The sequence below is a fragment of the Agelaius tricolor genome, unplaced genomic scaffold (genome assembly GCF_023055355.1).
Source record: "Agelaius tricolor isolate 1412-34295 unplaced genomic scaffold, bAgeTri1.0.p SCAF_33, whole genome shotgun sequence".
Classification (NCBI taxonomy): Eukaryota; Metazoa; Chordata; class Aves; order Passeriformes; family Icteridae; genus Agelaius; species Agelaius tricolor.
In genome coordinates this window covers 2,066,458-2,087,574 of record NW_027269293.1, presented here as the reverse complement: position 1 = coordinate 2,087,574, position 21,117 = coordinate 2,066,458, and the positions used below count along the sequence as shown (strand labels likewise).

Genomic DNA, 21,117 nt, shown 5'->3' with positions numbered 1-21,117 from the left:
GCACCTGCAGCAAACAAATCATCTTCATGTGGGTTTAGGGAATGAATTAAATTCCTTGTTCTTCACTGGGAAGTGGGGAATGGCACTTTAATATTTACAGCATTTCCATGTATTTGTTAATATAAATACTGGGAATGTGGAACTGGGGGAAGGCAGGGGGGGTTCCCAGGCTCAGAACCAGCCCGAGTCCCAGGAGAAGCTGCCAAAGCCCATCACGGGATGTCGAAACCCCAGAGTCCTTAATTGGGGAACCCAAAGGATTTTGGTGACAGGGATCACAGAGTGGCATTGTGTAGGGGGTGAGCAGAGGGTTTGCAGCTCAGGCTGGGAGGGAGGGACGTGTTCTGGGGGATGCTATGGGGTGAGTGGTGATGGGAAGGGAGATGAGAGGAGTTTATCCTGGGTGGATGATCTGGTTTGTCCCTGAACTGAGCTAAATGAGCCCAATGCTGGTCACCAGCACCACATCCCACGGTGAAGCCATCAGTGGAGAGGGACCATTTGTCCCCAGGGTGGTCCTGCTGGCTGGGGTCCCTTGGGGACTGCTCAGGGGTCCCTCAGGGCCCAGTCCCAGCTCTTTAAGTCTCACACCCTCCATATCCCGTGACCGGTGGTGCCGGGGCCGTTTGTCCTTTAGGGAAGGTCCCCGGGTCCCTTTTTGTTCAAGCAATGTGACCTTGAGAGGGTGAGCTCAGGACAAGAGGGCTGGGGTCACTGTCCTGCTGTGGTCACTGTCCTCCTGTGGCCTTGTGGGGACTCTCAGTCCCTCCTCTGGGGGTTCCCCAGAGGGCCAGGACACCCCAGTTGGGAGGTGGATGACAGTGACCTCGGTGGGTGACAGTGGCCTGAGCACATGGCAGAAGCTGCAGAGGGATCATCGTGAGGGTCCCGCTCTTCCCGGGGGGGACCCCGGGGCTCAGCCGGTGCTGCCGCACCTTGGGAGGGTCCCCAAGGACACGGGGGCGGCTCGCGGGGCACAGATTCCGTCGGGAGAGCCGGTTCGGTCTGGGAGGGCCGGTTCGGTCTGGAGGGACCGGTTCGGTTTGAGGGGGCAGGTTCGGTCTGGAGGGACCGGTCCGGTCGGGAGCGGCAGGTGCGTCCCGGGACACGGGGACGGGGCAGATCCGGGCGTTTTTGCGGAGGCTGGAAAAGAGGCGGATGGAGGGGAACGGAGCCTTCCCGAGGGGTCCCGTCTCCCCCCGCTCCGCACAGTCCGGTGGGGCGCGGGGAGCCCCCGGTGCCGCCCTCTAACGGCGGCGGCGCCGCTGGAAAATCCCGACCGAGAGGAGCGGGGGGGCGGGAGCGGGATGCGGCTGCTCGGGGCCGCGCCGGAGCCTCGCCCAGCTCCGCACCGCCCCGCGGCGCCCCGCACCGCTCCGCACCGCCGGGGATGAGGTACGGCCGCACCTGCCCCCGCACCCCCGAGCCCCCCGCGGGTCCCGGGGCTCCGGGGATGGGGGAAAGCGGGGGAGGCTGCGCGGCGGGGCCGGGGGGCGGCGGGGGGGATCGGGGTGCGGTGTCGGCTTGCGGGGGGTTGGATGCACCGGGGGGGCCCCGATCTGCGCCCCCTCCCCGCGGCGGGGATGCCCCCGGCCCTTTCCTGCGGCGGGCGCGGCTCCGTCCCGCGGGATCCCCCCGGGGGATCGGGGGATATTGGGGGACAGGAGGGTTCAGGGTGGATCAGGGGGTTCAGGGGGAATCGGGAGGGTCGGGCGGCGTTTACCCCCCGCATCCTGCAGGAACAAAGGCCGGACAATGCCGGGGCTCGGCGGGGAGTCCGCGGGAGGGGGGAAAGAGGGAGCAGCATCCCCCGTCCCCATTCTCACCTTCATCCCCATCCCACCTCCATCCCCATCCCCATCCCCATCCCATCCCCATCCTGCGGGCGAGGCGGGGGGGTCGTTCCTGGGGTGACAGCAGCTCCCCCCGCCCCGATGCGAGCTCGGCTCTGCAGATCCCCCCCCTCCCGATGCTCCCTCAGCGCGGCTGGGCCGAGCATTGCGGCTGAGCCCCAAAACCTCACCCAAACCAGCACCCCAAACCCTCCCCCACAAACCCACACCCCAATTCCACCTCCCAGACTGGCCCCTCAACATCCTCTGCCTCTAAACCAGCACATCAGCCCCACCCGGGGGGCACCCCAAGGGTCCCTGTGCCGTGTCCCCGGGCGGGGGTGTCCCCAGTCACCCCGGGTGGGGTGGGGAGGTGGCTGCACGTTCACCCTGCAGGCTCCCACGGGCACCCGGGGCTGTGGGGTGGATAAGGGGGACCCTGCATTGTGAGGGGGCTGTGCTGGGGGTGTTGGGGACCCCACCAGGGCCCCACATCCATCCCCAGGCCACGATGCCCGTGTGTGTGTGTGTGTGTGTGTGTGTGTGTGTGCAGGTGCTGTGCGGGGGCTGCAGGGGTCGATGCTGTGTGAGGAGAGGGTGATGGATCCTAAATCCCCCTGTCCCTGTGCGTGCAGGGTCGAGCTGGGGGGGGACCTGTGCTCCCCGGGGGGGGTTTGCTGTGCTCGGGGGTCCCCAGGGCCGGGTCGATCAGCCCGGGCTGGTGACAACACGCTGTTTGTTTAACGTCCCCGGGGGCTGCAGGAGCCGCAGCCGGGGCCGGGGCTCAGCTGTGCCTTTGGCGCTGTGGCCGCGCTGGGCTGATGGCTGCGGTCCCTGTCCCAGCCTCATCCGCAGAGCCAGGCTGGAGTGAGCGAGGGGTGCAGGGAGCTTGGGGTACCCCCAGGGCTCCCCAGGCTCTGCCCTGCTCTGCCCAGGCCAGGGTGGCCCTGGCTAAGGTGGCATCAAATGTGATGAGCAATCGGTGGGCAAGGCACTGCGGTGGTGAACAGCGCAGAGGATGGTGGGGTGGTGGGCACTGTGGGCAGTGGGGTGGGCAGTGAGGTGGGCAGTGATGAGGGCAGTGGGCACCCTGGGCAGCGAGGAGGACAGCAGGATGTGCTGGGCAGTGCAGCTACTGCTCCATCTGCAGCAGCATCTGCCCTGCCAGGAAATTGCTGGATGGATCCAGGCCCCACCGGTGGCCTCGGCCATCCTGGGGTACCCTCAGCAGAGAGAGGCAGATTTTGGGGGTACGAGGAGACACACCCAGGACCCTGAGCCATCCCATCACCCCAGGGTCAGCCCACGGCCCCACCTGGATCCAGCCCTGGGGTGACACAAGGTCCTGTGGGACAGTGACCACCATGGTGCTGGAATGGAGCTGCAGCCCCGGCCCCCCATTCCCGCAGCCCCAGTTCCCCATTCCCGCAGCCCCGGCCCCCATTCCCGCAGTCCCAGTTCCCCATTCCCGCAGCCCCGGCCCCCCTTTCCCGCCGTCTCTCGCCGCTCTGTGGATGCAGGTGCGGCCCCGGCCCCTCCCCGCAGGCTGCAGATCCCGGCGCCGCTGCGGCCCCGGCGCTCGGCCGGCCCTGCCAGGAGCTGGGGGGAGCGGAGCTCAGCCCCCCAATCCATCAATCCCCCCGAATATCCCAGCCCTGACCCCCCCGGAGGGCAGCCAGAGCACCCCGGTTCTTTCAGGGTGGGGTCCCCCAGGGGAGGGGGCTCTGGCTGAGCAGTTGGGTGGGTACCCACAGGTTTGGGGTGATGGGGAGGGGGGATCGTGTTCCCCTGGACGAGTGGAAGCCCCTGGCTCCCATTATCCCCTCCAGCCCCATCCTCCACATCCGAGTCCTCAGGAAGGGCCGAGAACCGCCTGTGCTCCCCCATCCCTGTCGCCATAGCAACAGCAGGCCGTGCTCATCCTGCATCCCGCATCCTGCATCCATCATCCTGCATCCCCCAGCCCGCATCCATCCCCCACCTCCCTCCTGTGGGGTCCTGCCTTCCATATCCCCAGTCCCTCACCCTGCATCCCATATTCTGTATCCTGCATCCCACATCCCTCACCTTCCACATCCTTGCATCCCTCATCCTGCATTTCACATTCCTGCATCCCTCACCCTGCATTTCACATTCTGTATCCTGCATTTCACATTCCTGCATCCCATATTCTGTATTCTGCACCCATCATCCCACACCCCTCACCTTCCACATTTCTGCATCCTTCGCCCTGCATTCCCTGTTCCCAAATCCCTCACCCTGCATCCCTCATCCTGCATTTCACATTTCTGCATCCCTCACCCTGCATTCCATATTCTGTATCCTGCACCCATCATTCTACACCCCTCACCTTCCACATTCCTGCATCCCTGATCCTGCATCCCTCATCCCGCATCCCTCACCCTGCATTCCCCATTCCTGCATCCCTCACCCTGCATTCCCCATTCCTGCATCCCTCACCCTCCCTCCCGAATTCCCTCCTTGCCCTGCACCCCCAATCCCACATCCCTTGTCCCCCTTCCTCTGCCCCCCACCCTCTCCCATCCCCTCTGCCCGGGGTTATTTCTCTTTATTTCTCTCCCGAGGGGAATTTTTCGCCAGCTGGGGTGGGGGGGATTCACACCGTGAGGGTCTTTGGGAATCTGGGTGGTGGCAGGGGGGGCACCCCCAGCAGGACCCATAGGGCAGGACGTGGGGTCCCCCACCGCTGTGGGGGTGAAGGAGCAGTTTGGGGGGCCCGGGATGGCCCCTGGGGGTGTGCAGGACATCGATGGGGGGGCTTTGGGGGTCGCTGGCTCCCACCACTGCCGGGGGTGCTGGGACACCCAAAAGGACTCGTGGGAGCAGAAGGGCCCCAGGGAGCCGCCCTGGGGCAGATTTGGGGATGTCAGAGCCGTGGGGGGAGGGGGGGGTCGATCGTTGCTCCCCCCCCCGACCCATTTTGGTGGGGGGATGTGGGGTGGGGGCAGCCGAGGGGAGGAGGGGAGCCCCCATCCCCTCTGCCCCCCCTTTGCCGGCTCCCCCCGCTCACTCGTGGCGCTGACAGAGGCTCCGCGGGGCCGTCGCGCTCCCGCTGCCACCACGACCCTCGGGGGGGGTGAGGAGGGGTCCCGGGTGCCCCCCCGGGTGTGACAGCGCCGTGTGTGTCCCCCCGGGCAGGTGCGAGGGGCGGGGGGCGCTGCGGCAAAGGCAGATTTGGGGGATTTGGGGCGCTGGGGGCGGCTGGGGGGCACAGGGGGGCTGAGAGGGTTTGGGGAGGGGGCACAGGAGGGCGGGGGGGCCGTGCAGGGGCCGGGGCTGTCCCCGGAGCCGGAGGGAGCGGAGCGGGAGAAGGTTGGGAGCGGGAGAAGACAAAAGCGAGACAAAGGGAGAGCGCAGCTCTGCGGAGGCTGCGAACCAGGCGGGGGCTCTGGGGCTGGGGGGGCCCTGCCTGGAGCCCACCCTGAGCCGGGGCCGCCCCTCGGGGGGGTTTGGGGGCAGCGGCTCTCGCAGGGCTCGGGGGGTGCGGGTGTTGGGGTGCCCAGCGCTGTGCCGCGGTCCCAGCTGGGTCCTGGGGGGCTGTGAGGGTCCTGGGGGGCTGTGAGGGTCCCGGGGAGCCCCCCGGGTGCTGCCCACCCCCGAACCGCCCCGCAGGAGCTGGAGGAGGTGAAGATGTCCGGCTCCATCGCCTCGTACGATCAGCTGGTGCGGCAGGTGGAGGCGCTGAAGAAGGAGAACAGCCACCTCCGGCGGGAGCTGGAGGACAACTCCAACCACCTCTCCAAGCTGGAAAATGAGACCTCGGACATGAAGGTGGGGACAGGCCCGGCTGGGGATGGGGGAAAAACCCCCGAAATGGGGAGGGGGGGGTTCCATCCGCATCTCCCCGTCCTCAACATCTCCACCCCTGTTTTTTAGGAGGTCCTGAAGCACCTCCAGGGCAAGCTGGAGCAGGAGGCCCGGGTCATGGTGAGCTCGGGGCAGACGGAGGTGCTGGACCAGCTCAAAGGTGGGTGCCTGGGCAAGGTGGGGAGGGGGCGACCCTGCCGAGCCCACCCTGACAGCGCCGTCCCCATCCCCAGCCCTGCAGATGGACATCACCAGCCTCTACAACCTCAAGTTCGCCCCGGAGGCGACGAGCGGCGGGCGCGGCACCGAGGAGAGCCCGGCGGGCCCCGCCTCGCACCGGGACGGCCCCGGGGAGCTGGGCAGGGCCACGTTCCGCATGCTGGAGGAGCTGGACCGCGAGAGGTGATGGGCTGGGGGGCAGAGGGGCTGGGGGGGCCGGGCTTGTGCTGATCCTGTCGGGGTCTCTGGCTGCTCAGAGTGATCCCAAGATGTGTTAGAAAGTCTCTTTTCCCAGCCCGGCGCTTGAAGAAGGAGTCAGGGCTCTTCAGTTCTCGGTCTCAAGGTTGTTTATTGTGTCTTATCTATAAAAAATTTTCTCCTGCCCTGCCGAGGTCAGCCCAGCAAGACAGTCCAGGCACTCTGCCTGCCCCCAGGGCAGTGTTATGTCTTTATACTAAAAACTACCTGTACAATGTTTACAGTTACTTCCCAATACCTATCACCCATGTTATACACTGAGCTTCTACTCTAAACCAATCTGTCAGTGCCACCATCACAGCAGAAGATGGAGGCCAAGAAGAAGAAGGAGAAAGGCTGGACACACCCAGTTCCCTCCATCTTGCCCGCTGAACCCCCATACCAAAAACCCTAAAATCTACTTTTCCACCCCGTGATAACTTCACTATTATTCTACCTAAACTGTTGTGGCTTGCTGATCTTCATCCAAGGTTGGTAACTTGCTCCATGGGTCATAATCAAACCCACAGGTGTTTTGGGCTCTGTGCCAGGGTCTCTGAGACAGCCAGAGGGATGTTCTGGACCCTGACACTCCCCCTCTCTCTGCAGGTGTTTCCTGCTGGGGGAGATCGAGAAGGAGGAGAAGGAGAAGGTCTGGTACTACTCCCAGCTGCAGAGCCTGGCCACGCGCCTGGACGAGCTGCCCCACGTGGAGACGGTGAGTGGGGGACCCCCCTGTGCCCCCCAGGCCTCGGGGAGCCGCCCAGACCCTGCCCTGCTCACGGCACCCTCCGTGTGCCCCCAGTTCTCCATGCAGATGGATCTGATCCGGCAGCAGCTGCAGTTCGAGGCGCAGCACATCCGCTCGCTGATGGAGGAGCGCTTCGGGACGGCCGATGAGATGGTGCAGAGGGCACAGGTCGGGTCCTTCGCCCCCAAACGCCTCCTGATCTGCTCCTGGGGGGCCCCAGACTGATGGGCTCAACTCTGGGTACCATCACAAGCAGCTCTGGGTGCACTACACCAGCTGCTCACACCCTACTCCAGCTCCTCTCACCCTACTCCAGCTTCTCTCACCCTACACCAGCTCCTCTCACCCTGCTCCAGCTCCTCACACCCTGCTCCACCTCCTCACACCCTACTCCAGCTCCTCACACCCTACTCCAGCTGCTCACACCCTGCTCCAGCTCCTCTCACCCTACACTAACTCCTCATACCCTACACCAGCTCCTCTCACCCTACTCCAGCTCCTCACATCCTACTCCAGCTCCTCTCACCCTACACTAACTCCTCACACCCTACTCCAGCTCCTCACACCCTACTCCAGCTCCTCACACCCTACTCCAGCTCCTCACATCCCGTTCCTTGCACACCCACACCCCTCCCTCCCATCCCTCGTGTTCCTGGGGGGTCCCCGCCCTGTCCAACGCCCTCTGTGCCCCCCCAGATCCGGGCGTCCCGGCTGGAGCAGATCGACAAGGAGCTGATGGAGGCGCAGGACAAGGCGCAGCAGCCGGAGCCGCAGGTATTGGGATTGGGGCCGGGCTGTCCCCGCTCCCTCTGGAGCCAGGAAGGGGCCAGCAGGGCCCCCCCGCGCTGTCCCCGCGCTGTCCCCATCGGCACAGCCGGGCTTTGTGCGGCTCGGGCACCGTGAAATGGGCAGTTGCCATGGAGACCAGAAGTAGGCCATGGCGGGCGGGCGGGGGCTCCGCAGCATCTGCCGCCAGGGTGGGCAGCCTGCCATCATCATCGTCATCGTCATCGCCATCGCCATGGGCTGCCATCGACACGGTCGCTGTGTCACCCACAGCCTCGCCACTGTCATTGTGCCACTGTCACCCACAGCCCTGCCATTGTCACCATCACAGCCCTGCCACTGTCACCATCACAGCCCTGCCATCGCCATTGTCCCACTGTCACCCACAGCTCTGCCATTGTCACCATCACAGGCTGCCATTGCCATTGTCCCACTGTCACCCACAGCTCTGCCACTGTCACCATCACAGGCTGCCATCACCATTACCACACTGTCACCACCACAGCCCTGCCATCAACACGGTGCCATCATCACCGTCCTCCCACCATCACCACAGCCCCACGTGGCAGCACCCACGGCCCCCATCACCCCCAGACACCCCCAGATCCTCACAGCCCCCGTTTCCCACCCCTCCCTCACCCCCCAGGCTCAGCCCCCGCCCCCTCCCCGCTGCCCACCCACGCTCCCCCTTCCCTGAGCTGCAGCAGCCCCCCCCCATCCCAACCGTCCCCGATTTTAGCTCAGAACCCACTCCTGGCACTGACGGAAACAACGATTGGGGACGGCAGGGGGCGGCAGGAAAGTGGGGAGGGGCTGGGCAGGCGGGCGAGGGCTCTGCAGTGCAGACCCCCCCACCTGCCCCCTCCTCCGCAGCTCTGCGGGAAGGTCCCGGCCATGGACGGGGACGGCAGCCTGGACCCCCCGACCCACCCCGAGGAGGGCGGCAACACCAAGGTGAGGAGCACGGCCGGGGCGGGCCGAGCCCTCGCTGGGGCTGAGCGTGACCCCGTGTGTGCCGCCCGCAGGTGGAGGTGGTGTTCTGGCTGCTGTCCATGCTGGCCACGCGCGACAAGGAGGACATGTCCCGCACGCTGCTGGCCATGTCCAGCTCGCAGGAGAGCTGCCTGGCCATGCGCAAGTCGGGCTGCCTGCCCCTGCTCATCCAGATCCTGCACGACTCCGACGGGGAGCCGGGGCCCCCCGAGAGCCCCACGGGCGCCAAGGACGCCCGCATGAGAGCCAACGCTGCCCTGCACAACATCGTCTTCTCCCAGCCCGACGAGGGCCAGGCCAAGAAGGAGATGCGGGTGCTGCACGTGCTGGAGCAGATCCGCTCCTACTCGGAGACCTGCTGGGACTGGCTGCAGATGCAGAGCAGGGACGGGGGACGGGGCCCCGAGGGCGCCGGTACGGGCGGGCCACGCGTGCTGGGAGGGGCTGGGAGGGGCTGGGAGCATCGTGTGTGACTGACCCTCATCCCCCCGCAGTGCCAGTGCCCATCGAGCCGCAGATCTGCCAGGCCACCTGTGCCATCATGAAGCTGTCCTTCGACGAGGAGTACCGGCGGGCCATGAACGAGCTGGGTGAGCGCGGGGAGGCGGCTCCTTCCCCCTGCACCGCGCCCAGACGGGCTGCTGGAGGTCGGGAAACCCAAATGACCCCTGCCTCGTCCCACAGGTGGGCTGCAGGCCGTGGCCGAGCTGCTGCAGGTGGATTATGAGATGCACAAGATGACCAACGACCCCCTGAACCTGGCGCTGCGACGCTACGCGGGGATGGCCCTCACCAACCTCACCTTCGGGGATGTGGTCAACAAGGTGGGGAGGGGGATTTGGGGGGATCAGAAGGGTCTGGGGGGGATCAGCAGGGTCTGGGGGGGATCAGAAGGGTCTGGGGGTCGCAGCATCACCCTCACCACCCTCACCCTCCCCACAGGCCACGCTGTGCTCCCGCCGGGGCTGCATGGAGGCCATCGTGGCTCAGCTGGGCTCCGACAGCGAGGAGCTGCACCAGGTGGGTGCTGGTGGGGCTCCCTGGGGTGGGGGACAGGTAGGGGGACAGTTCCTGTGCCCCACTTATCCTGCTCTGCCTCTCCAGGTGGTCTCCAGCATCCTGAGGAACCTCTCCTGGCGCGCTGATATCAACAGCAAGAAGGTGCTGAGGGAGGTGGGCAGCGTCACTGGGCTGATGCGCTGTGCCCTGCACGCCGGCAAGGTGAGCCTGGGGTGGTGACAGTGACCACAGACAGACCTGGCAGGGCTGTGCGTCCCCCTGGCGTGGGTGACAGCAGGCACAGGGTGACAGGATGGGGCTGACAGGAGTTGTGTGTCCCCTCCTGGGGCAGGAGTCGACGCTGAAGAGCGTCCTGAGCGCGCTGTGGAACCTCTCGGCGCACAGCACGGAGAACAAGGCGGCCATCTGCGGGGTGGAGGGGGCCCTGGGCTTCCTGGTCAGCACCCTCACCTACAAGTGCCAGAGCAACTCCCTGGCCATCATCGAGAGCGGCGGTGGCATCCTCAGGAACGTCTCCAGCCTTGTTGCCACACGGGAGGATTACAGGTGAGGGGCACTGCAGGGTGGGGCCGCACCTGAGGGACCCAGGGCACCACAGACCGAGGGATGTCATTGGGGGTAGGACGGGAATGGGGGAGCCCGGGCTCCGTGGCCCCCAGGATGGCATCGGGGGATGTATGGCTGCAGGTATAAGGGGGATGGAGATGGAGGACCCTGGGCACCAAGGGTGGTGTTGGGGGATGCAATGGTTGGGGGTGCTGCAGGACTGGGGGGCACTGCAGGGACAGCACTGGGGGATGTCATGACTGGGCAGGGGTGGGGTCACCCTGCACTCCTGGGATGGGGCAGGCAGTGGGTCCAGGACCACCCTCACAGCCGGGGGGATCCCCTCTGTCCCACAGGCAGGTGCTCCGGGACCACAACTGCCTGCAGACGCTGCTGCAGCACCTGCGCTCGCACAGCCTGACCATCGTCAGCAACGCCTGCGGAACCCTCTGGAACCTGTCAGCCCGCAGCCCCCGCGACCAGGAGCTGCTGTGGGACCTGGGGGCGGTCAGCATGCTCCGCAACCTCATCCACTCCAAGCACAAGATGATCGCCATGGGCAGCGCGGCCGCGCTGCGCAACCTCCTCACCAACCGGCCCCCCAAGTACAAGGACACGGCCGTGGTGTCGCCGGGCTCCTGCATGCCCTCGCTCTACATGCGCAAGCAGAAGGCGCTGGAGGCCGAGCTGGACGCCAAACACCTGGCTGAGACCTTCGACACCATGGAGAAGCAGAGCCTGAAGGGGCAGAGCGCCAAGAAGCCGATGCGGCACATGGAGAGCCTGGTGAAGGATTACGCCTCCGACTCCGGCTGCTTCGACGACGACGAGGTGCCCAACATCTCCACCGGCGTGGAGACGGCCAGCGCCTCCGTGCTCTCCATGTTCCTCAACTCCTCCTTCCTGCAGGGCCAGGCGCTGCCGCGGGCGCTGGCCCAGCGGCGCTGCCCGGAGCCGGAGAAGGACGGAAGCGGGAAGGCGGCCGAGCCCAAGAAGGCGCCGCTGCCGGAGGACGACGTCTCGCTGGCCGCCGAGAAGTTGGCCAACAAGATCTCCAGCACGGTGGCCAAGATCGACAAGCTGGTGGAGGACATCTCCACCATGCACAACTCCTCAGACGACAGCTTCAGCCTCAGCTCCGAGGACCACTGCCTGGACTGGCAGTACGGCCCCGAGGACGGGCACGAGGCGCGCGCCCAGTCCTGCTCGCCGTGCCGGCTGTCGGACGCCGGCGGCTTCGCCAAGCGGGAGAGCCTGAGCCGGGCGCACACCCTGCTGCGGCTGAAGACGGCCTACACCAGCCTGTCCACAGACAGCCTCAACAGCGGCAGCACCAGCGACGGCTACTGCACCAAGGAGCACATGAAGCCCTGCCCCAGGGCCGCCTTCCTGGATTACCGGGATGAGCTGCAGCGCTACCAGAAGCGGCCCAGCCGGCTTGACCTCAAGAGCATCCTGGGCAAACCAGAGCGGGCCGAGCCCCCCGAGCCAGACAAACCCGAGCAGCAGGACCTGCCCGAAAGGGCCAAGAAGGTGGTGACGTTCCCCAGCCCCAAAGTGCCAGAGAAGGAGACGGAGTGGAAGAAGGAGGTGGGCACCAAGCCCCCCACCGACCCCCATGTTCGCACCATCAAGCTGTCTCCATCCTACCAGCACGTCCCCATGCTTGAGACCCTGGCCAAGAGCAGCACGGCTGCTGGCCACCAGCCCTCCCTCCTGGGCAGGAAGCAAGCCTGGCTCCCCCCGGCGCTGCTGCAGGCGGCCGAGCCCCTGAGCAAGATCCCGGAGAAGCTGCCGGCCCAGCCACCGGCCTCAGCAGAGCAGGAGTCGGTGCAGAAGTACTCGGTGGAGGACACCCCAATCTGCTTCTCCCGGTGCAGCTCCCTGTCCTCCCTCTCCTCGGCAGACAACGTGCTGGATGGGCAGAGCCACAGCGAGAACGACCTGGATAGCGACTCCTCCCTGGAGATCCTGGAGATGGAGGAAGGGGACGCAGAAGGGGAGGAGGATGGGAGGCAGGAGAAGGAGAAGGCGGTGGATCCGGGTCCCACCACGCCAGTGGGGATCTCCCAGCCCATCACCATCCCCTTCCCGAAGCGTGACAAGGTTTTCCTGCGGGAGGCCTCGCCCTCGCGCCAGGAGGACCTGACGCCCTCGAGCTCCTCGGAGAATTACATCCAGGAGACGCCGCTGGTGATGAGCCGCTGCAGCTCCGTCAGCTCCCTGGGCAGCTTCGAGAGCCCCTCCATCGCCAGCTCCATCCAGAGCGACCCGTGCAGCGAAATGATCAGCGGCACCATCAGCCCCAGCGAGCTGCCCGACAGCCCCGGGCAGACCATGCCCCCCAGCCGCAGCAAGACCCCGCTCTTCGAGCTGGGCTGCCAGCCCGAGAAGGAGACCAGCCAGTTCAACATCCAGTGGGAGAACAACGTCAAGAAGTTCATGGAGATCACCGACTTCAAGGAACGCTTCCAGCTGCCCCAGGACCTGGACTCCATGGTTTACTTCACGGTGGAGAAACCCAACGAGAACTTCTCGTGCGCCTCCAGCCTGAGCGCCCTGCCCCTCCACGAGCACTATGTCCAGAAGGACGTGGAGCTCAAGCTGATCCCCACCTTCCCGGAGAAGAACAGCCTGAACTTCGCGGCTCACGAGAAGAGGGAGGAGCGGCGGGAGGAGCGGTACCTGGAGGGCCGGCGAAGGGCGGAGCGCCCCGAGCCCCCCGACGACGACGACATCGAGATCCTCAAGGAGTGCATCAGCTCGGCCATGCCCTCCCGCTTCCGCAAGGTCAAGACCTCGCTGCTGTCCGGGCAGGTGCTGCACCCGCAGACCAAGAAGCCGCTGCACGTCCCCGTGTACATGCTGGTGCCGGCCCACACCCACCCCGGCGTCCCAAAGCACCTGCGAGCCACCTCCCGCGACCTCTTCAAGGACGACGACTCCTTCACCGACTCGGCCGACGGGACCCCCGTCAACTTCTCCAGCGCAGCCTCGCTGAGCGACGAGACCCTGCGGTACCCGGCGGGCGAGGAGGCCGAGCACCCCCTGGCCGAGCGGCGCCGCCAGCCCGGCACCATCCCGGCCCGCAGAGCCGCCTCGGGCAGCTCGGCCCCCGCCCGCCTCGGCTCGGCCGGGAAGGGCAAAGCGGGGCCGGGCCGCGGCGAGGGGAAGCGGGGCCAGACCCCTGCGAAGGGCACGGCCAGCCTGGAGCTGGGGGCCGGCCGGGCCAGCGGAGCCGCCGGGAGGAAGGATGAGGCTCTGGAGGACGGGGTGGTGTTCCAGTCGCTGTGCCACACCACGCCGACGGAGGAAGCCGTCTACTGCTTCTACGACCCGGATTTGGACGAGCTGCCCGAGGCGGGCAGGGACGGCTCCGGCAGCAGAGCCCAGCCCGGCCGGGCGCCACGGAGGGAGCGCTGGGGAGGCTCCGTGCCCCACAAGGACCCCGAGCCCGGCTCCCGTCCGGCCAAGACGAAGCCTCAGAACAACCTGATCGCCGACGAGACGCCGCCCTGCTACTCCCTGAGCTCCTCCATGAGCTCCCTGAGCGACGCCAACCTCTCCGAGGGCGAGGAGCGGGGCCAGCCCTGCGGCAAAGCCACCTGGCCGCGGTCAGCTGCAGCGGGGCAGGCGCAGGGGGGCTCGCCCAGCTCCCCCAGCCTCAACTCGGAGGATGATCTGCTGCAGAAATGCATCGGCTCGGCCATGCCCAAGCGCCGGCGGCCCGCGGCTCGCCGCAGGCTGGTGGAGAGAAAGCAGAAGCCGCCGGGAGCCGGCGGGAGGGAGCGGAAAGCCGAGGCCAGGCATCACCCCGAGGAGGAGGCCGGTTCTGACCGGGGTTCCGACCTGGACAGCGTGGAGTGGCAAGCCATCCAGGAGGGAGCCAACTCCATCGTCACCTGGCTGCACCAGGCTGCCGCCTCGCTGTCCCGGGAGCCTTCCTCCGAGTCCGACTCCATCCTGTCCTTCATGTCGGGGCTCTCGGTGGGTTCCACGCTGCAGCTCTCCCTGGGCAGGCAGGAGAAGCAGCGGCCCGGCAGCGCCTCCGGCCGGGACCCGGCGAGGAGGGAGCACAGCAAAGGCCGCCCGGAGCGCAAGGACGCGGCCGGTGCCCGTCCCGCCGGCCGCGCCGGCTCCAGGGCGGAGCGGAGCCCGGCGCCCGCCAAGCCGGTGCCCAACCTGCCCGTGGTGTTCCGCGGCAGGACCGTCATCTACATGCCCAGCCTGGCCAAAGATGCCCCCAGCCCACGAGCCACGCCGAAGAAGAGCCCCGCGGCCAAGCCCGAGGCGCCGCCGGCCAAGAACCTCTCGCTGAGCCAGCAGCGCTCGCGGAGCCTGCACCGGCTGGGCAAAGCCCCCGAAACCGGCGAGCTGGCGCTGCCCAAGAGGAGCACGACCCCGCCCGCCCGCATCGGCAAAGGTCCCCCCTCCTCGGGCTCCTCCCGCACCTCCACGCCCTCCCAGCACGCCCCCAAGAAGCTGCCGTCGCCCTCCCAGGCCACCAAACAGGGCGGCCCGGCCGCGGGCAAGGCGAGCGGCTCCTCCTCCCCACCGGGACCCCCGGCCAGAGCCCCGGCCCCCAAATCCCCGGCTCCCAAGCAGTCCAAGACGCAGAAGTCGCCCGTGCGCATCCCCTTCATGCAGAAGCCCAGCAGGAAGGTGCTGCCGGGCCGGGGGGCCATGCCGGTGCTGGAGGAGCAGGTCGATGGTTCCAAGGCTCGGCCCGGGGGGCCGGGGGGCAGCCGGCTCAACCTGGTGCGGATGTCATCGGCCCGCTCCAGCGGCAGCGACTCGGACCGCTCCGGCTTCCTGCGCCAGCTCACCTTCATCAAGGAATCCTCGAGCCTGCTGCTGCGCCACCGCTCCGACCTGTCCCCGGCGCCGCCGGCCTCCTCGCTGCCTCGCCGGGGCTCCCCCCAGCGCAGCCGAGCCGCGCTCCCGGCCGTGTTCCTCTGCTCCTCCCGCTGCGACGAGCTCAAGGCGGCCAAAGCGGCCACCCCGGGCCAGCGGCCGCTCATTCCCAGAGCCCAGCCCGGCGGCAAAGCCACGGCCGGGGCCAAACCGCCGCGCCGGACCAGCTCCGAGAGCCCGTCCCGGCTGCCGGTGAAGAGCAGCGCGGCCGCGGCCGAGCCCTTCAAGCGCTACTCGTCCTCGCCCAACATCAGCGTGGCCCGGCGGGCGGCCAGCCCGTCCTCCGTGCGCTCCGAGGCGGCGGCGCGGCGGCGGCAGAACGAGCCGGCGGCTCCCGGGGGCCCGCCGGGAAAGCCGCCGGTGGTGGTGATGAAGGGCACGTGGCGGAGGATCCGCGACGAGGACATCCCGCACATCCTCAAGAGCACGCTGCCCTCCACCGCGCTGCCGCTGGCCGGCTCCGGAGACGAGGAGCCCCCCGGCACGCCCGGCACGCCCAGGAAGACCAGCGACGCCGTGGTGCAGACCGAGGACTTCGCCACCTCCAAGACCAACTCCAGCACCTCTCCCACGCTGGAGAGCCGCGAGGGACCCCCGCACCCCCGCGCCACCGGCGACGGCGAAGCCCCCGCGCCCGCCAAGGCCGCCCTGCCCATCTCCTTCGGCCACGAGGCGCCCGCCGGGAGCTTCCCCGGCAGCCGGCACGGCTCCCCCAGCAAGGCCGCCCGTGTCACCCCCTTCAACTACGTCCCCAGCCCCATGGCGGTGACGGCGGTGGCCGACAAGGCGGTGGAAAAAATCCAGGCTTGATGATGCCCCAGTGAGGGTCCTGAGATGCCCCCAGCACCACGGGAGCTGGCCAGGGCTGTGTTTGGGACACACGTGGGGAAGTGGGACAGCTGGGGACCAGCGAGTCACCCCAACCCGCTGCTGGCCCCAGCTTGGGGGGCTTGCTGTGCTGAAGCATCACCATTCCCAGCAGCAAGAACTGGACAGAACTGGGAATGTTCTGGGTCTGGCAGCCCGAGCTGGGGTGGTTCTCATGGACCATCCCCTCCCACTGATGGATGCCAGGGACAAATTGAGGTGGGGCTGTGTCACCGTGTGCCCCCATCCTGCTCACCCAGAGCCTGATCCCACACGCCCGGGAGCTGACACAGCACATCCAGTACCAGGAAAACCCCACACGCTCCAGCTTGTCTGGCATCAGCTCATGGCAGCTCATTTATTAACAGGGGAAGGGATGCAGAGGAGAGGCTTTGGAGGGGGAGATGGGGACCGGGACCCCCGTTTGGGGGACCAGGAGCCCCTGCTGGAGGTTCCTCATGGCTGATGGGTGCCGGTCTGAGGTGGTGGCAGAGGGAAATAGGAGGAGCCAGGCAAAGCTCACGGGGGTGGCCGGGGTCCCGATGGGCTCATCCCAGGGGCTGCTCACAGGGTGCTGCCACCAGGCTGGGGGGCTGCTCTGGGAGGGAACAGGGTGCTGAGCTGGCACCAGGATGCCCAACCCCCAGGAAAGGGTCTGGGGTCCCTCACCTTCACCCACAGCCCCCCAGCCTCCCACCCCCAGGGCAGGAGAGCCTTGGCTCACAGCCAGGATCCTGGTGTGTCCCTGTGGATGTGGACACGAATCCATCCAGGACTGGATTACGCCCACGAGCACGGGGCCTGCCAGCCCCAAAACCCTGGGGCCACTCCTGCTGCCAGCCAGGCCCAGGTGCCAACACTGGGGTGTGTGGGAAGCGCCTCAGCCCCTGGGAATGGGATGGGCCGCAGAGGAACCCCCAATCCAGGTGGTCCCAGACCCCTCAGATACCTCCAGTCCTCCACCATCACTCCCTGCTTTGGGTGGACCTTTGTGCCCCCCCATGCCAGTGCCACGGGGGGCTGAAGGGACAGACACAGGGCTATGGGGACATGTGCAAGGGGACACACCTGGGCGGCTGTGGGGACACAGTGAGGAGCTCTGAGTTGCACAGTGGGGCCAGGGAGACACCAGGACCGTGGGGATATGCAGGGGGTCCCCAGGGATGTGCCCTGGGGTCGTGGGGACGGGCACACCAATGCCCACTGGAGCCCCCCTGCCCTGGCAGTGGCTGGCATGGAGGGACCAGTGGCCGGGACTGAAGAAAAGCAGGAAAATCCCAGGAGCGGCACTGCCAGGTGCTGTAACGGAGCACAGGGGTGGCAGGAGGGCCAGCATCGCCCCCCGGCTACAAACCACCGCCCTCCTCCTCCTCCACCGACAATCCCGCCGGGCTCCGCTCGCCATCACTGTATCTATGTACTAAGGATGTTATTTTACCAGACTCTGGACAGTATTCCCAATTAAAAGCCAACCTGTGTAAATAGGAAGGGGTGTTTGGTCTATCCCGTGTGTTCGGGCTGGGCGGATCTGCAGCCCTTCCGCAGCGTTTTCTGGATCCATTTCTTGTGTTTCACGGTCGAGGTGGCCACCGGCGGCTTGAAAGGATCAGTGGCGTTCTTGCCGCTGAAGGACACCACGCCGGCCACTGCCGGCCGCTTCCCGCACACCAAGGGCCCTCCCGAGTCACCCTGAGGAGGGGGTGACACCAGGGAGTGCACCAGGGCACAGGAGAACATCTCACCTGCTCAGGGTGAGCATCCTGCCCGCAGCCAGGCTCGGGTTTTTGGGTTTTTGCACCCTTGGACCCCCAAATTCTCACCTTGGCGGGTGCCGAGCCGCGGCGCTGCCCCTGGACGCAGATCATGGTGGGGCCGATATCGCCGTGCCAGAAGCGGCTGTTGTTGCACATCCGCGTGTCCATCACCGTCACCTCCAGCTCCTGCAGGGTGGGCGAAAGCCTCCGGCCCTGGGGGTCCACGACCCCCCAGCCCGCCAGGCTGCACCGCGCCCCCGGCGCCGGCTCCCGTCTCGCCAGCGGGATCCGCTGTCGTGTCCTGCTCCGTGTCACCTTCCTGTCCAGCTGCGGGCGGGGGGCGGCATCAGAACGCCCTCCTTGGGCGGAGGGGCTGGCAGGGAGCACCCCAACACAGCGGGTGGGGGCCCAAAGGGGAGCACCCTGATGCTGCAGGTGGGGGACTGAGGGGAGCACCCAACGCCACGGGTGGAAGAGGAGCACCGAGCACGGTGCAGCGGCAATGGCAGCGGGGGGATGACACCCAGGTGTGAAATCTCTTGGGGGTGAGAAGAGGAAATGTCACCGGGCCGCTCGCCCCGGCCCCGTGCGAACACCCCGCCCCTTCCCGGCAGCGCTCCCCGGCACCGCCGCCGCTCCAGCCCCGCTCGGAGCCCCCCGAGCCCCACCTGGAGCAGGAGCAGGTCGTTCTCCATCGTCCGTCCGTCGTAGCCGGGGTGGGGACAGACAGCCCGGATGGTGAAGCTCTGCGTGCCCTCCTCGTGGTGCCGCCAGTTGTGCAGCCCCACCAGCAGCCTCACGTTGTGCCACGACCTGCGCCGCCCCGGGAGCGGGGTCAGCCCGGTGCCGGTCACCCGGAGCCCCGTCCCCTCCCCGGGCAGGACCCAGCCGTGCCGGACTCACCCCTCAGGCCGGCAGTGCGCGGCCGACAGCGCCCAGCGCCGGTCCAGCAGCGCTGCCCCGCAGACGTGAACCCCCCCAAACTGCAGGGACGCCATGTAGGGCCGGGAGTGGCGTTTGGCCTCGTGTCCCCCGATGATGGAGGGCTGGAGCCACGTCCCGTCCCCACCAGCAGCTGCCACCGCCCCGGGCAGTGACTCTGAGCCCATGCTGGACACACCGGCCCAAGGGAGGGGTGGCAGCAGCAGCAGCAGCAGCAGCAGCAGCGGCTCCAGGCAGCCCCGAGCCCCCATCCCGCCCCTCCGCGGCTCCCGGTGCGGCTGCCGAGCTGGAGGAGCCCCGGGTGCCGTGTGACAGCGGAGCAGGACAGCAGCGGGGCTCGGATGCAGCTCAGGGGGGCAGGAAGGGGAAGAAGCACCCACAAGGTGACACCTGTGAGGGTGGGAAACACCCACAGCCCCCGAAGCGCTCAGAGCAGACAGAAAAGCGGCGCCTCCAGCTGCCAGAAATGGGGGTTGTGAGATTTGTGACAGCCCACAGTGCCGGGTGACCCATTCCCACCATCTTTATTAGCAAAACAGGGCAGTTTTTCACACCACGGGGCGGTGCTGGCCCCCGACCCAGCCCCCTCAGGGGGGTCCCTCAGTTCGTCCCCTTGGGCGGGACCCGCCTGGCCCCGCTCCTTGGGTGGGACCTCAGGCTGGCCAGCAGCCGCTGGAAGAAGAACTCGTTCTGGTATTCCAGCGGGACCAGGTGCTGCAGGAACGGCGGCACCTCGGCTCTGCTGACCCCCACGCACACGGGGACCACCCTGGGGCCGCGCTGGTGGACGCTGTGGAACAGATTCCACTGGGACACACGCTGGCACCACCGGTCACCCAGGGACTTGGCCGAGAGGAGCAGGATGGCCACCCGGCTGGCCTCGATGGCCTCCATGGCCGTCAGGATGACGGATGTCCCGGCCACTTGGTCCTGGTGCTCGGTGAAGCCCCGGAATCCCTCCTCCCTCAGGCGCTCTGCGATGCGGGAGGCGATGGGGTCATCCTCGGGGAAGTACCAGAGGGAAAAGTCATAAAGAACAGAGGATGTGCCACCCACGAGGGACATGGCAGCTGGTTCAGGGGCAGAAGAAGGGGTGCAAGCCGTTGTCCCAGCACCAGGAAGGTGCCACCGTGCTGGCCTGGCCGGTCCTGCTGTTCCCTGGGAAAAGCTCTGCCGGGGCTGTCCCGGTAAATCCAGATCCTCGCGATGCAAACGCTGTTGGGAAGGTGAAACCACAGCGTGGAGGTGCCCACCACGGTCCCTCAGAACGCTTTCTGCCTCATCTCGGCGATGCCGCGGTCCAGCGCCTCCCCGACCCTCTGCAGCTCCCGGCGCCGCTCCCGCAGCTGCTCCCGGGACTGCTGCAGCCGCTGGTTCATCCCCACGTAGGAGCGGATCTGCCGGTACAGCCGCTCCCGCTCCTCCGCCGCGGGCTCGGGGCAGCCTGGCGGGCAGAGCTGGGGCTCAGCGGCGCTGGGGGGGTCCCCACATCCCCCATTCCCCAGCGAGGGCTCACCTGGAGCGGGGCCTGGGGGGGCTCAGGGGGTCCCCACGTTCCCCATTCCCCAGCGAGGGCTCACCTGGAGCAGGGCCTGGGGGGGCTCAGGGGGTCCCCACGTTCCCCATTCCCCAGCGAGGGCTCACCTGGAGCGGGGCCGGGCTCCTGGGGAGGCTCGGCGGGCAGGACGAACACGGGGTCGGAGGGGAGCGTGCCCTGCACGTCCGCCAGGATCTGCTCGGCGCTGGGGGGCTCAGGGCGGGTGGGCAGCACCCGCTTGGCCTTGGAGCTCATCCCGGGGGGGGCTCATGTGGGGAGGGGCTGCGGAAGGGGGGGGGGGGGGGGGGGGGGGGAGGTGAGGGCGCTGCCACCCCGGACAGACAGACAGACAGAGAGACAGCTCCCCTTTTCTATCCCCCATGTGCTGCCCTTTGGACAGATAGACGGACGGACCCCCCGCAGCAGGCAGAGCGCCCTCAGTGTAACCCCGGATGGACAAACAGAACCCCCCCACCTTCCCCTCCGGACAGACAGACACCTGCTGGCCTCCCAAACAGACACACGGATCCCCTGTGCTGCCCCACTTCCCCAGACAGACCGACTCCCTTCCCCCCCCCCAGACTGACAGACTCCCTCACCCCGCCCTTCGAACGGACGGACAGACGGACAGACCCCACCCCCGCCGCTAGACAGACAGACAGACAGACAGACAGAGCCGCACCCCCGCACAGGTAAACCGGCCCCCCTCGCCCCCCGCACACACAGACAGAGCCCCCCGATCCCCCCACCGGACAGACTAACCCCCCCCCGGACCGCAGACGGACCGACAGACCGACTCCTCTATCCCGGCCGCACTTCCGCCGCGCCCCGGACACGTCATCAAACCAGCCCCGCCCCTTGCCCAAAGGCTCCGCCTCCCGCCGCTCTTAA

The 21,117-nt window shown here is 67.4% G+C and overlaps 3 protein-coding genes across 6 annotated transcripts; 1 reads left to right on the top strand and 2 right to left on the bottom strand.

The window, feature by feature from the left end:
• Positions 1–1,240: 1,240 nt before the first annotated feature.
• APC2 (APC regulator of WNT signaling pathway 2) lies at positions 1,241–17,481 on the top strand. Of its 2 annotated transcripts, none has more exons than XM_071451697.1 (15): positions 1,241–1,395; positions 5,466–5,624; positions 5,730–5,820; positions 5,894–6,062; positions 6,726–6,834; positions 6,922–7,035; positions 7,564–7,641; positions 8,527–8,607; positions 8,679–9,060; positions 9,141–9,236; positions 9,331–9,470; positions 9,589–9,666; positions 9,751–9,867; positions 9,998–10,212; positions 10,569–17,481. In XM_071451697.1, the coding sequence occupies exons 2-15, from the start codon at positions 5,484–5,486 to the stop codon at positions 15,934–15,936; spliced, it is 7,179 nt and encodes a 2,392-aa protein (XP_071307798.1). In that variant the 5' UTR covers positions 1,241–1,395; positions 5,466–5,483; the 3' UTR covers positions 15,937–17,481. The 2 variants fall into 2 exon arrangements, with proteins under 2 accessions (XP_071307798.1, XP_071307799.1); XM_071451698.1 differs by lacking the exon at positions 1,241–1,395 and adding an exon at positions 4,853–4,991.
• GZMM (granzyme M) lies at positions 16,822–19,048 on the bottom strand. Its single transcript, XM_071451736.1, has 4 exons — positions 18,651–19,048; positions 18,416–18,560; positions 17,814–18,074; positions 16,822–17,682 (listed from the first exon to the last, which is right to left on the bottom strand). Exons 1-4 carry the CDS (start codon positions 18,938–18,940, stop codon positions 17,494–17,496), a joined length of 885 nt encoding a protein of 294 aa, XP_071307837.1. The 5' UTR covers positions 18,941–19,048; the 3' UTR covers positions 16,822–17,493.
• A 903-nt stretch (positions 19,049–19,951) lies between these two features.
• Positions 19,952–21,105, bottom strand: CUNH19orf25 (chromosome unknown C19orf25 homolog). 3 transcript variants are annotated; one of them, XM_071451754.1, is made up of 3 exons: positions 21,012–21,105; positions 20,334–20,508; positions 19,952–20,133 (listed from the first exon to the last, which is right to left on the bottom strand). In XM_071451754.1, exons 2-3 carry the CDS (start codon positions 20,479–20,481, stop codon positions 19,952–19,954), a joined length of 330 nt encoding a protein of 109 aa, XP_071307855.1. In that variant the 5' UTR covers positions 20,482–20,508; positions 21,012–21,105. The 3 variants fall into 3 exon arrangements, with proteins under 3 accessions (XP_071307855.1, XP_071307858.1, XP_071307857.1); XM_071451757.1 differs by having other exon boundaries at positions 21,020–21,057; XM_071451756.1 differs by having other exon boundaries at positions 20,989–21,013.
• Between the last annotated feature and the right edge of the window lie 12 nt (positions 21,106–21,117).

Excerpts from the sequence above, each read along its gene's own strand:
- CUNH19orf25 (XM_071451754.1), bottom strand. The coding sequence starts at position 20,481 with ATGAGCTCCAAGGCCAAGCGGGTGCTGCCCACCCGCCCTGAGCCCCCC. Across the intron at positions 20,134-20,333 it reads GGAGCCCGGCCCCGCTCCAG|GCTGCCCCGAGCCCGCGGCG; the intron begins GTGAGCCCTCGC and ends TCTGCCCGCCAG.
- GZMM (XM_071451736.1), bottom strand. The coding sequence starts at position 18,940 with ATGGGGGCTCGGGGCTGCCTGGAGCCGCTGCTGCTGCTGCTGCTGCTG. Across the intron at positions 18,075-18,415 it reads ACGACCTGCTCCTGCTCCAG|CTGGACAGGAAGGTGACACG; the intron begins GTGGGGCTCGGG and ends CCCCGCCCGCAG. Across the intron at positions 17,683-17,813 it reads GCGGCTCGGCACCCGCCAAG|GGTGACTCGGGAGGGCCCTT; the intron begins GTGAGAATTTGG and ends CCCCCTCCTCAG.
- APC2 (XM_071451697.1), top strand. The coding sequence starts at position 5,484 with ATGTCCGGCTCCATCGCCTCGTACGATCAGCTGGTGCGGCAGGTGGAG. Across the intron at positions 6,835-6,921 it reads AGCTGCCCCACGTGGAGACG|TTCTCCATGCAGATGGATCT; the intron begins GTGAGTGGGGGA and ends GTGTGCCCCCAG. Across the intron at positions 9,667-9,750 it reads ACAGCGAGGAGCTGCACCAG|GTGGTCTCCAGCATCCTGAG; the intron begins GTGGGTGCTGGT and ends CTGCCTCTCCAG.